The sequence below is a fragment of the Psammomys obesus genome, unplaced genomic scaffold, assembly GCF_907164565.1.
Source record: "Psammomys obesus unplaced genomic scaffold, mPsaObe1.curated_primary_1811, whole genome shotgun sequence".
In the NCBI taxonomy this organism is placed as follows: domain Eukaryota; kingdom Metazoa; phylum Chordata; class Mammalia; order Rodentia; family Muridae; genus Psammomys; species Psammomys obesus.
In genome coordinates this window covers 18473389-18488428 of record NW_026596039.1, presented here as the reverse complement: position 1 = coordinate 18488428, position 15040 = coordinate 18473389, and the positions used below count along the sequence as shown (strand labels likewise).

At 39.8% G+C, this 15040-nt stretch overlaps 1 protein-coding gene across 1 annotated transcript in view; it reads right to left on the bottom strand.

Annotated features, from left to right (window-relative positions):
• Window positions 1–15040, bottom strand: part of Ptpn9 (protein tyrosine phosphatase non-receptor type 9) — a 77846-nt gene that overhangs the window by 20928 nt on the left and 41878 nt on the right. The window contains exons 6-7 of the mRNA XM_055622054.1: window positions 10377–10487; window positions 6575–6903 (exon numbers count right to left, since the gene is read on the bottom strand). Of these exons, the coding sequence (XP_055478029.1) occupies window positions 6575–6903; window positions 10377–10487 (440 nt within the window). The remainder of the gene's footprint in view (window positions 1–6574; window positions 6904–10376; window positions 10488–15040) is intronic.

Sequence of the window (15040 nt, the reverse complement as noted above, 5' to 3'; positions counted from 1 at the left end):
TCCTTTATTTTCTTCTGTGTAGCTCTGGCTGTTCTGAAACTTCCTTTGTAGACCAGGCTAGCCTCGAACTCATAGAGATCTGCCTACCTTTGCTTCCTGTATACTGGAATTAAAGGTATGTGCTACCACGACCTAGTTATATTGTTTAAGTTAAAAAAAAAAAAAGTAAAGATTTACACATGGAGAATGATTTATAAAAATATTTATAAATGGAACTTTTTAAATACTGTTTCACAAGTTAAAAAGATGGAAAGGTAAATTATAACAATAAAATATTTGAAAACCACAAACCCAACTTAAAAAATAATATTTGGAATATACAAAAAAATTCTTAAATCCTACTATTTTCCATTCTCTTTCTCTTCATCTTTACACAGAATCTCATCTAGCCCAAGCTAGCCTCCAACATGCTACGTAGCCAAGAATGGTATTGAGGGTCTGGTTCCCTGCCTCCACCCCCAAGGACTAGGCTTACAGGCATGCACCATACTCCACAGAACTCTAGAATCTTAGTAGCTTAAGGAAAACACAAAGAATACAATTCACAAAGTAGAAATGTACAGAGAGTGCATCAGCACATGACAAGATATTCAATATCATTCTCCACTGGCAAAATGCTAAAGAAAACTATAGTGAGTCTCATAAAACAACCGTCAATACAACAGAAAAGAGTGATACCATTCAGCACAGGTGAGGATACAAAGAAATGGGATTTCATCCACTGTTGTTGGTAGGAATTTACAATGACCCAGCCACTCTAGGAAACAGCTGGGCAATTTCTTATAAAAACTAAACAAATAATTACAATAGAACATAGCAATTGCTTTCCTGGACATTTGTGCCAGAGAAAGGAAAATGTATGTTCACACAAAACCTAAACACTTACTGGGTTTGAACAATTAAGAGCATTTATTGCTCTCACAGAGAACCTAAACTTCCATGCACACACCAACCTGGGGCTTACAACCATCCTTAACTCCAATACTAGGAGACCAGATAGATACTCTTCTACCTCTTCAAAAATCAGGCATGCTCCTGATGCACATACATATATGTAGGCAATCATACACATAAAAATAAAGTAAATTTTAAAAAATTTCAAGAAAGAAAAACCAAAAGTATACATAACAACTTGTTAGCCAGACAATCTAGAGGTTCTTCAACAGGTAAATGGTTAAATAATCTGCTACATCCATACCATAATACTAATCAGAAAAAAAAAAAAGGGAACCGACTGTCATGATATGATATGATCTTATTTATTTAACAACCCTGTAGAAAGGACAGAACTACAGAAATGGACAGCAGATTCATGGTGCAGGGTTAGAAACAGGGAGGTGGATACAGGGTATAGCTATGCATGCCTTTAATCCCAGGATTCAAGAGGCAGAGACAGACAGATCTCTCTGAGTTTGAGGCCAGACTGGTCTACACAGCGAGAGTGTTTCAAAATATCAAAAAGAAAGAAAGAGAGGGGGCTGGAGAGATGGCTCAGTGGTTAAAGGCACTGTTCTGCTCTTCCAAAGGTCATGAGTTCAATTCCCAGCAACCACATGGTGGCTCACAACCATCTATAATGTGAACTGATTCCCTCTTCTGGCATAGAACACTCATATACATAAAAAACAAATAATTCTTTAAAAAAAAAAAAAAGAAAGAAAGATTGATAGATACACATAGACAGCCAGACAGAGAAATGGGGAACAATGAAAAGGCAGGTATACTAATTAAAGGACAGTAAGGGAGGTAGAGAGATGGCTCAGTAGTTAACAGCACTCACAGCCTGCTCGTCCAGAGGACCCAGGCTGACCCAGGCTGGATCCCTGGCACCCCCTTGACCGCTATCAACTCCACTCCTCGGGAATCCATTGCCCTCTTCTAGCCTCCAAGGGCACTACAAGGGTACACACGTGGTACACAGATATACACACTGGCAAACATATCCACATGCATATAATAAAAATTAATACAATCTCAAAAAACTTAAAGAACAATAAGAGGGAGATTTGTGGTGATACACACACACACACACACACACACACACACACACACACACACACACACACCTCCTAATCCTTCCCAAACAATACCACAACTGGGCACCAAGTAGTTAAACACAAGCTTTAGAGGTTTTCCTGAGTTATGCAACTATGCTGTCTTTAACAAAAAACAAAACAAAACAAAAAAAAAAAAAACCTATGGGAATTTTGAGCAATTGTGAATTCTGATATTTACTTCACAATTCAGAATTCTAGGAGAGATAGCAGTGTTGTGGATATGAACAAGTTTTTGTTTTGGTCCCAGGTGTGGGATGTGGGACTGATTCAGATGGTCCACAACAGCAGACTATTTGCCTCATGAGGGCTCTGAGGATCTCTTTGCCAGCTGTAGATAGTTTAAAGCTGAGGACTCTGAGGAGAGAATAAATGCCAGAGCCCAGGGAGTGTGGAAAAACTCTGAGAAAGAATGAAGTTGCTCCTGCTTCCCCCTGTGGTCCTGGTTGCTGTTGTGAGACAAGAAGTTGGAGATTTCCTGAAATGAGAATTGGACTGGCTCCAAAGGACCTGATGACCCTAATCAGCAGGATGCATTTAAGAGAACTGTGACCCCTCTCCCACTAACCCTTTCTCTCTCCTACCTGGTGTTGGGGTGTTGGGTGGGATTGATGTAGAGTGTGGAGAAAGACATATAAGAAGCGTAACTAAAAGTTTCTAAAAAGTATACCAACTCTACAGTTTGCTCCATGAGGTAGTTTTACTAGAACCAGGTTGAAGAGAAGGCCAGGAGCTAAGAAGGTTCATGGGTACTAGATCATCAATCAAAGGCTCCACAGTTAATAAAAAGGCAAGACTGTGAAGTCCTCTTAGCAGACTAGACTCTAAAACAGCAGCTGATTTGAATGGGACAAGCAGACAACAAAACCTGCCTCTTTCAAGGCAGTTACTTGAGACAATAGTAACCACAGGAGCACCTACATCAGAATTTTAAATTCCCCTGAAAGTATATTATTTCCTGCTCCCAAGTTATTTCCTTGATTCCTACTGAGGAAACTGAAGACGGTAGTGCACACCTGTACTTCCGGCATACAGGAAGTAGGGGCAGGAATATCAGAAGTTCTAAGGCATCCTCAGCTACATAGCAAGTTTTAGGGAACGCTGGACTACATGAGTAAGAAGAGAAATATGGGATGGTGGCAGTGGCTATGGGCGAAGTCATGCATAGTGGGTTTTTAGAGGGGTTCAGTACTTAGGGGACTGAGACAGAAGGATCATCATTTTAGGCGAACCTAAGATGCAAAGTATGTTCAAGGACAGCTGGGGAAAAAAACTGTTCTGCTTTGGAAGGAGATTCAGTGTATACAGAGATCTTCAGCACATAGAAAGGGAAAGAAAATAGTATTTCTCCCTCCTTTTCTTTCTTTCTTTTTTGTTTGTTTTGTTTTGTTTTGTTTTCAAGTCAGGGTTTCTCTGTAACAGTCCTGGCTATCATAGAACCTGCTTTGTGTATCAGGCTGGCCTCAAACTCTTCGGAGTCCCAAGTACTGGGATTAAAGGCATGCGCCACCATTGACCACCTCTCCCACTCTTACTATGTGCCCTGTTTTCCCGTTCTTTCCTTGTTTTAACAGTTCAAAGGATTAAACCCAGGGCCTCACCAATTCCAGTCAGAGCTCAACCATGAAACTACAGCTCTAAGCTTTTTTTTTTCATTCTTTTACATGTATTTTTTTAAATCTATTAATGATATTACTGTAGGATGGGAGGAGAAAGAGAAGATGCATACATACATGCCACAGGGCAGTGTGTGTGTGTGTAAATTAGAGGACAACTTACATGAGTCAGCTCTCTCCCTCTACTATGTGGGTCCCAAAAACCAAACTCAGGTCATGAGGCAGGCACCTTTACCTGATAAGCCATCCCACTAATCTTTTACATTCTTGCTCTACTCATTGGCTTCATTCTCAATGGCCTCTCCTCAGTTTACTAACTCATATTTTCCCTCTTTCTTTGGCATTTTCTTCACAGACCATTACTAAATTGAACAAGAATTCTAGGGGATAAAGGTGCTCAGAGAATCATGGATTCATAAAACATTTAAAGGAAAGCAAACATCCAACAGCCACATATTGCATATTACAACCACATAATACAGAAAAAACGAAGGTACAGAGTGAAGAAAAATAATTATCATTCACAGAAGGGACTTCTGGCTGACTTGAGATTTAAACCAAAAGCCAACTGACAGCATGCTTAATTTTCACCAGAGGTCACTAGCAGGGGAAAAAACAGCCAAGTAAAACATTGTAAGAGGGCTAGAGACATTTCTAAGAGCACTAGTTACTTTTCCAGAGAACCCAGGGTCAAACAGCACCCACACGGCAGCTCACATTTTTTGTTACTTTAGTCCCAAGGGATCTGATGGCCTCTATTTGCCACTGTAAGCACTGCATACATGTGGTACAAACATACATATAAGCAAAACACCCACATGCATATAATATACAATAAAAGATAAAAACAATAAAAATGGTTAAGAGTAGCTAAGTGTGGTGGTGCACACCTGTAATCCAAGCACTAGGGAAAGGCAGAGGCAAAGGGATCTGTGAAACCACCCTGTTTTGTTGAGTTACAGGCTAGCCAAAGCTACATAGTAGGTAGGATCTTGTCTCAAACAAAACTAATTATTTAAAATAAGCAAATACAGATGATAGACAGCAGATAGATAGATAGATAGATAGATAGATAGATAGATAGATAGATAGAAAGAAAGAAAGAAAGAAAGAAAGAAAGAAGATAAGGCAGAAGAGCCAACATCAAATTTTTACCTCTACAGATGTGCAGATACAAATACACACAAACACATTCCAAAACAAAAAGAAGAGAAATGCCCAATGCTGAGACCATAGCCATCAAGTCAATGTGAGTCAGTGATAAAGCAGCCAGATGATTTGATGGTGGATTCAGGTAGAAGCAAAGTGCTCAGAGGTTAAATTCCTGAGAAGCAACTCCTGACAAGGTATAGTATTTTATTACATTTTGGGCACTTAAAATAGTACTTGCATTACAAGAAAATATTCAAGCTTACCATAGTGGTACGTTCCTATAATAATACCAGCACTTCAGAGGCACAGATAGGTGGACCCCTGGTTTGGTGCTACATATTCAAATGCTGATTTCAGTGCCTTGAGATCTGGTTACTGCCCCGTCACAGATATTGTTACAATGTTGAACTATCTCCTGTAACCATGTGATGAGAAGGAATATTCCCCAACTGTCCCTGACTGGTTGATTAAAAGGCCTCCACCTAGGCAGGGCAGAAGGAGATAGGTGTGGCTAAGAGTCCCAAGCTTTGGGGACAGGAGACTCAAAGGAAGAAGCCAGGAAGAGGAAGAAGAGAGGAAGGAGGAGGTCACCACGGGTTAGGTGAATAGAGAACCACTGAGTAGGGAGGAAGGACTCTGAGAATGGTATAGAAAGGAGCAATCCAGAAGTAGAATACAAGGAAGTATTTTGGGATTATGGATGGAAGGTAGCCCAGATAGGAATGGTTAAAGCAGATGGAATGAGATTCAGGCTAGGAGATCTAAGATAGCACAGATGGAATTATCTGCCTAGCCCAAGGTATCATAAGGCAATTATAAAATCTAATAGGTGTCTGTGTCTTCTGATTGTGTTAACAAGTTAAATTAATACTGCTGTAATAATAATAGGGCTAATAGTAAACATTACTTAGCCAGACACAATATATTTCCAACAACAGAGTTCAAGATGAGTCTGGTTTACAAAGTGAGTTTCAAGCCAGCTAGGGCTATACTGTTTCAAATAACAACAACAAAGAAAAAGAAAAAAGAAGAAAATAAATATATATCTGTAACTACAAGGTTCCCCTTCTGGTACCAAAGACCCACCAGAAATTCCAAAGCAAAAGAAATTAGCAACAAGTCAAGCCCAAACCCAAAGAAAAGGTAACTCTAGAGGAAACCATTAATGTGACTATGAAGTTTTAGTGTGTTACTATGTGCGTATTGTGCACACCTAAGTGTAGAAATGCACATGCCTATGTATGTGCATGCATAAGGCGAAGCAGGACATCTGTGGCTTCATCTGCTGCTCTTCACCTTATTGCCTTGAGCAGTGAGCTCTCAGAACCTGCCTGTCTGCCCCCATGATGGTGGAGTGATATACAAGTGCAGCCAGGCCTGGCTTTTACAGCTGCTGGAGATCTGAACTGAGATCCTCATGCTGCAGAGCAAGTGCTCTTACCCACTTCACAATCTTCCCATGAAGCTTATTTATTTACTTTTTTGTTTTAAATGTTGCCCTGAGTGGCCTGAAGTTCATTATGTAGACCAGGCTGAATCCTAACTCCTGGAGATTGACTTTCATCTGTCTTCCAAGTACTGAAAATAAAGGCATGCACTACCGTGCTCAGCCTCCTGGGAAGCTTGGCCAGGGAAACCCTGTCTAAAGGACCTGAGGCATCGAAGCAGCTCAGCTGCAGTCATCACTTGCCAAAAAACAAACAAAACACACACGTGGGTAATCGACTGCTGACTCAGAACTCCCCTACTTACATGGAACAATGGAAAGTGCCAACAGGGTTCTCACGACGAATGTCTTCATATTCCTCATATATGCCCCGCTTTTGCCTGGTGTTAACATACTCTACCAGCTCTTGGATGGTCATGGCATGGGGACCTGGAACATGTACTGAATCCCAGTCTAAGGCAGGAGGTAGGGAAAACAGGATGATCTCATCGAAGGGATCTGGGTGGCCGTTCACTTGGGGCAGGAACTGGAAATTCCAAGTGGCGAGGTCAATTTTGACGCACCCACCCAGATTTTCTGGAAGGCACTCCCTAGGCAGGTGCTGGGTAACTTCAGAAGTCTTTAATATCTGAATCTGTAAGGACAGAAAGAGTTATATTGAGTACTGGGGCTGTGGGTGATAAACCATACAGAAAGAAAAAAACTAATATGCTTATATTAGGTTTGAAAATCGGATGAGATTTGCTTGAAACACTGTGTATCTGAAAAGAGGAAGACTGAATTTTATCTGCTTGGTATTAAAATCCTATGAATTTATCAGATAACTAAGTCCAAATCCCCAGAATGGCTATCAAATTCACTCCAGGAATTAAGAGTCCCAAGTTGTTGTTTTTCTGAAATAAAGGGATAGGGATAGTGAACAAAAGCTTCATCCTGCTTAGAAGGCTTTTCAGCACCATCTCTTGCTGGTGCTCTTCTTTTGGGAAGCTAAGAATGTATAGACAGTCAATCTATACTTCTGTCAATCTCATACTACTCAGCCTATTCTAAGTCTCTTAGGCTGCCTGTCTCTCTATCTCTCCATATCTATCTATCTCTCCATATCTCTCTATCTCTCCATATCTATCTATCTATCTATCTATCTATCTATCTATCTATCTATCTATCGTCATTTTGTTTTGAGACAGGGTTTCTCTGTGTAGCATTGGCTACCCTGGACTAGCTTTGTAGACCAGGCTGTCCTGGACCTCACAGAGATCCACCAGTCTCTACCTCCCTAAGTGCGGGGATTACAGGCATGTTCCACTGTGCCCAGCTTCTTAGCTTATATTTTACTCACAGCTTGGTATGGCTGTCCTCAAATACAGATTTCTGTGAAAGAAAGACAAAGCCATCTAGAAATAGGAATCTAGGAAAAACATTAGATGAGTGATCATATTTGATTATCCACTTAAATATTGCAATGAAAGGCCAAGTTCTCCTTAAAATCTTTGTAGCATAGGAATGCTATTCTTAAAAAATTATCCCCCATGCTGGTGCTTCTTCTTGTTTATTGTCTGTGTGTTTGTATGTGTGCTTTTGTGTCAATGTATACCACATGCAGATGACGGGAGGCCAAAAGAGGGCAATGAATCCCTGGAATTGCAGTTATTGTTTGGAGGCAACCAACTATGATGCTAGGGACAACTTGGGTACATGCAGGTAACCACTGAGGCACCACTCCAGCTTACCACCCTCAACCTCATAAAAGCTATCCCTTTTCCTCCTCTTAAAGAACCAGTTCATGAGAACTGGAGAGATGTTAAGTAGTTGAGACCCAATTCAATGACCAGCCTAAACAAGGTGTAACTCCAGTTCCAAGGGATCCAAAGCCCTCTTCTGGTTTCTGATGACTCCAGGCACACACAGAGTACCCACACATACATGCAGGTAAAATACTCATATATGTAAAGCTGAAAAATAGTTCTTAAAAACAAATGGATGCAGCTTATGTCCCACCTCTTTTCTGAAGCTTCTTCTTAAACGCCCAAGGTCATACTATCTCCTCCATGCTCCCAAATGGCCTAAGTCCTCTGCTAAATGAACTCTGTGTTCTCTATCAGCACCAGGAACTCCTCAAGGGTAAGGACTGTCATTCAGTGTTTAATTCCCAGGGAATACGGTCTGGAAGTGTTCGACACACTGAAATTACATATGCATATGTAATTTCTAGAATTCAAACTCAAGAACGTGCTGAGTCCAGGGATGGTTTCAAGTACCAGTAATCCCAGTAGAAACAGGAGGACCACTACAATTTTCTGTTACTGCAATTCACTGTCTACACCCGTGAATACTAGAACAGACAAAGGGAGATTCTGTCTCAAAAGCAAAACAACAATAAAAATCATCATATGAAAGAAAAGTTACTTTAGAAACAGCTATCCTGTTCTGAGTTACTACTAAGAAGCTGCTTTAGCACCAAATGTCTTTATTTTCTCTACTCTGACCTCAGTTACAAAGATTTGCATTGGTAATTTTACTTTATAAATTTTATTACCATAAAAATCTGACAATGAAAACCTAATCTTTATTTCTATTATTTTATCTCAGGGTTTTTGTTTGTTTGGTTGGTTTTGGGCTTCTCTGTGTAGCCTGGGCTGCCCTGGACTCCTTTTGTAGACCAGGCTGGCCTCAAACTCACAGAGATGTACCTGCTCTGCCTCCCCAAGTGCTCAACTAAAGGTGTGTGGCACCACGCCGGCTTATCTTAGCATTTTTTGAGACAGGATCTCATGTAGTTCAGACTGGCTTCAAATTCACTGTGTAGCCAAGGATGGCCTCGAGTTTCCAGAGTTTTCTGTCAGCACTTTCCAAGCGCTGAGACAGTAGGACTGTACACACTATTATGTTATACTCCAATATTTGGGTTCATTCCTTTCAAAAGCTACAATCACTGGCTGAGACAAGAATCTTTCAGATATAAAACACTCAAGTGATTAATTATAGGAATAGAGTAGTTGTGGACATTTTTTAATTGGAAGCAATAAGAAACTGTTTTAAGATAAAACAATGGGGGTGGGACTGGGGAGATGGCTCAGTAGTTAAGAGCACTTTCTGCTTTTCCAAAGGACCTGGGTTCAATTCCCAGCATCCACATGGCAGCTTACAACGGTCTGTAACTCCAGGAATCTGACATCTTCACACTAATGCACATAAAAATAAAAGTAAATAAATTAAAAAGAAAAAATAATGTCCAGAGATGTGCATGGTAGTATACTCCAATCCCAGTACTTGAAAAGTTGAGACAGAAAGACTGCCAAACACAGCACAGCTATAGAACGAAACCCTGTCTCAAAAAATAAAAAGAAAGGAAGGAAGAGACTCTCCCCACAACCCTGTAGGTCACAGGGACTTAACAGTACTTTCCAATAAGTAAACCACTGTTTTTCTTTCTTTTTCTTTCTTTCTTTCTTTTTTTCTTTTCTTTCTTTTTCTTCCTTCTTTCTTTACATTCTTTCTTTCTCTTTTTAAATTATGCTGGAGACTGACTCCAGGGGCCTTTTATAAATTAAATAAGCACTGTACAACTGAGTTACATACTCAGCCCCAGATATGTTCTAATACAAATTCAGATAATGGAATTCTATTAAGTGCTAATTTTTGGTCTTGGTTTGGTTTGGGGTATTAGGGACTATACCCAGTCCCTTGGGCATGCTGAGTACTTTAAACTCTGAGTTACACCCCAACCTTTAAATATTGTTAAATATTAATAGTGCCTTGTGCTGCTCTAAGATAAACTTTGGAAATCATGCAATATTAAAATACTTCTGGACACTCTTACATGCATATGAAGATCAGTACTATTTTACTTAAGGTGCTGTGAAGAAAGAAAGTCAGATAACTGGTGACTTTTCCTAGCCATAAGTTTATGGACAATGGAGGCATTCTGTCCCCAACTAATGATAAGAGAATGTGAGTGACTACAATAAAAGGAGCAGAAAACATCCTGGGAGATGAGCCAGGAGGATTCTTTGAAGGCAGCAAAGAAACTCCTAACTGGCAGGAGTTCAGCAGCAGAGACTAGAATTTATTACCTAACTCCCATAAGGAAAGGATAGCCTGCCTTACCCTCTCCCGGACTTTGTCCTTCAAGAGCAGGCTGATGATAGAGTAGGGCACTCTGAACCATATAGGTGCTCCTACAATCAGGACCTTCTTCAGTCGAGCTGGGAATGCCCCCTGTGAAGAAAATGTATGAGGAGTTAAAGCCCAATGACACCTGGAACTGTTCAAGCCCAACGTATGGGTTCTTTTCAGTCTTCCTAATGTATAGTCAACAGAGAAACCTGACACCTTATCTCACACAAATACACAGGTTAAAATGACTAAAAGTGCCCGGCAGTGGTGGCACACACTGTTAATCCCAGCACTTGAGAAGCAGAGGCAGGCAGATCTCTGTGAGTTCAAGGCCAGCCTGGTCTACAAAGTGAGTTCCAGCATAGCCAGGACTGTTACACAGAGAAATTCTCCCTCAAAACAAAACAAACAAAAAATTTAAAACAAATAAAGAAATTAGAAGGGAATCTATCTTTAAGAGTAATGATATTAAGTTTATGTTTAGCATAAATTTTATGAATCAAAATTATTCTTTTATCTTTTTTCATTATTGGTGAGTGAAGGGCATATGTGCCACAGTGTGCACATGAAGATCAGTTTCCTCCCTTCACCTTTATATGGATTCTGGTTATTGAACATAGTTCACCAGGCTTTAATGGCAAGTGTTTTTACCCACTGAGTTATCTCATAGGCCTGATTTCTGTTTATACTATACATATCACACATGTATGCATCCTACAAAAATTCAGCTTATTAGCTGGGCATGATGGCACATGCCTGTAATCCCAGCACTCAGGGAGGCAGAGGTAGGCAGATTGAGGACAGCCTAGTCTACAGACTGAATCCAGGACAGCCAAAGCCACACAGTGAAACCTTGTCTCAAAAAAACAAACCAAACCAACAAACAAATAAACAAACAAACAAACAAAAAAACCCTTCAGCTTATTAAAACTTAGATTTTTAATAAGCTGAGAAAAAACATTTTGCTTATATAATCTTCATTTAGTTCAATATCTATGTATGTGTGTGCAATACTGTCTTTTAATCTTTTCTCCATTTGTTATTTATTAAACCAATATACAATCTAGAATATAACTCAGTGATAGTGTATATTTAGCATGCACAAGACCTAGGTTTGACACCCAGCACCACAAAATACATATATACATACATACTTACATACATACATATGACCTAGTGTGTGCAAGTACAAATGGCACCTTAGAAAAGAATACCACTTAAATTACTCTTAGATAATGCTATTTATACAAGACATAAAGATGATATATCATTGTTGGGCCACAGTACCTGGTTTCATTCTATTTTTTAACATTCCAGCCTTTCTCAGGGGCAAGTTTATCTCATAATAAGAAATCGGGGGGCTGGATGGATAGTGCATACCACATACATATGGAATTGCTGAGTTCAGTGTCCAGTACACACATTCAGAGCAGGTAAGACCAGCACAAGGAGAACAGGGAGGTGGATCCCTCAGGCTCGCTGTCCAGCAGTCTCACCTAGTAAACAGTGCACCCCGAGCCCCCGGGAAAGACCAATCTCAGAAAACAAGGTGTACAGGTCCTAAGGATGATCCCTGGCCTTCACTTTTATCCACGTGTGCACCTTCACACACGTGGATGCGTACATCCAAATTGAATAGATGGCAGGGAGGTGATCGACTCCACTAACTGGATAAAAGGAGTAACTGCAGCTTTTCAAAATCTCTACCCTAGTTTTTTCTCCCATTTTGAATAAACTAATCTCAATTTCACTTGTTACTCTCTGTTCTTTCTAGTTAATCTTGGTTCTGCTAAATTTGAGAAATTTACACATACTCCCTATACAGAATACATAAGATCCACCACGAAGTTCTCCAAAGGCTTCTTCATTCAGACTTAAAAACTACTTTTTATCCTTTTCTTCAAACACACAAAAGTTTACTTCAAGACATAAATAACCAAAGCCCCTTTTAACTGCCTGACTAATTTGGAGAAATACCTTCTTTTCAATAAAATGCTGGATAGCAGAAACTATTACAGTACATCATCTTCATCAGAGCAAAAAGATAAGAGAACCAGGTATAGTCCACTTAAACAACTATGCTGTACCAGCACTTGGGACGTGTAAAGCCTGGTCTACACAGCAAGCGCTAGGCAAGCCTATACGATGTAGGAACCCTGTCTCACAATAAGACTAAACAGAGAAAAGAAGTTACTTTATAAAGTCCTGGAAAACCTGCTCATTGATAGTGTCTTTAGGAAGGCATCTTCCATTAAAAATTCTTTTTAAAATTGATTTGATTTTATGTGCATTTGTGTGATGGTGTTGGATTCCCTGGAACTGGAGTTACAGACAGCTGTGACCTGTCATATGGGTTCCATGCAAAAGCAGCCACTGCTCTTAACCACTAAGCCATCTCTCCAGCCCCCATTATATATTCTTTAAAATGTACATATAACCTTTAATCAACTCAGTTTCTAAAAAGCTATCTTAGAAACACAAATGCCTTTTTTTTTTTTTTTCTTTTGAGAAAGGGTTTCATTATGTTGTCCTGACTTCCTGAAACTTGCTATGTAAGCCAAGCCGGGGTTGAACTCCTCTTTCCCCCTTCCCCATGTGCTAGAATATCTGGCCCAAATACTCTTTGTTTGTTTTGTTTTACCTAAGGTGAAGACAGGCTCTAGACTACAACTATCCTGGACTAGTCTGTACTCATATGTAGTACAAGCTGATCCTAAACTCTTGGCAGTCTTTCTGCCTTAGCTTCCCAAGTGCTGCTATTATAATCCCATGAAAACACACCCCATAAATGCCAAATGCATATTCTACCACTGAGCTACATTCTCAGCTCCAGCTCCTGAACATTTATTTTGCATATTTTTATTTTGGTTTCCTGAAACAAAGGATCTGATTATGTAGTCCAGGGTAGCCTTGATCCTTGACACATGATCCTCCTACCATAAATGCTGAGATTATAGGCATGTGCCACCATAAATGGCTTGCACAATCTATGCCATCCAATCAATACTCTGTAGTGATAGTAAATAGTTATACAATAAAATGCAGGGTTTTTTAAGGGGAGGATTATTCCTGTTTGAGATATGCTTTTGAGATATGACAGCCCATTATAGTGATTGGAATGAGAACGGCCCCCATAGCTCATATATTTGAATACTTGGTCCCAACTTGGTGGAACTGTTTAGGAAGGATTAGGAAGTGTGGCATTGTTAGAGAACGTGTACCTCTGGGAGGCAAGCTTTGAAGTTTCAAAAGACTGGTAGCGTTCCCAGTGTGCTCTCCCTCCAGCTTGTGGATCAATAATGAGCTCTTAGCTGTTAATACCACCAGGATTTTGCTGCACCATCATAGACTTCACCGTCTGAAACTGTAAACCCAATTAAATACTTTCTCTTATACATTGCCTTGGTCATGGTGTTTTGTTGCAGCAACAGAAAAGTAATGTATGCCATCATAGAACCTGCTATGTTCTATGGCCTTGAGCTTCTAATCCTCCTACCTCCACCTCTTGATGATAGGCACTTGAAATCAAATGCAGGGCCCTCTGAATGCTAGGAAGCATTGTACCAGCTGAACTACATCCTCAGCCCTATGTCATTATCTTTTAAAATACAAAAAAGCAAAAATAACTTTGTGGCTAGGGGAAGATGGCTCAGTTGGTAATGTGCTTGCCTCACAAGCACAAGGATTTGACTCTAATACCTAGAACTAATGTAAAATTGCTAAGTGTGGTGGCAGGCATTTGTGATTCCAGGAGCTGAGGCAGAAACAGGGGGATCTCTGGGGCAGGTTAGCTAGGCAGTCTAGCCTAATTGGTGATACAGGCCAATGACAAACTTTGTCTCACAAAACTGGATGGCATGCCTAAGAATAACACCTAAGGTTGTCTGCTGGCCTCTATATAAACAAGCACAAAGTGCACCTGTACACACACAGCACCTGCATGCACGCATATATATGAACACATTACCAAACAAACCGCTAGGCCTAAGATTTAGGGATATAAGCAACTACAAAGCAATGTGTATAGGACTTTTATGTATCTACATATGTGCATAATTCTACATGAATATAAATAGACCAAATGAATTTACATGCACTAAAGTGAAATGCAAAATACATTTCATCCAGAATTCAGCCAACACATGTCAAGAAAGTCACGAGATGGCAGTTTTCACAGCTGTCATAAAAAGGACTTTATTAATTACTTTCTGCAAAACTCAGGAAAAGGGACACTTTTATGACTAAGAACTTGCCTATGATTTTTCATTTTTATTATTTCCTTTTTAGTTTTTTATTTGTTGTTTTTTGTGAAAGGATCTCACTCCATATTTAGCTCAGGCTGGTTTGAATCTGACATTGTAGCCAAGGCTGAAGTAGAATTTACTATGTAGTTCAGGCTAGCTCAAACCCACGGCATTTCTCTTGCACTGCCTCCCAAGTGCTTGGATTACTGGTATTAGTCACTAGGGCAGCTCAAATCTTTCAACTTGACTTTTAAGACCACTTCTTGTCCTAAGGAAGCAGACATTAGTTTTTGTACAGAGGTGACCTTTAAAATTTAATATAATATCTGAAGTTTACATTTTTTTCTAAACATTTTCCCAAAATAATAATAATAATAATAATAATAATAATAATAATAATAATAATAATAA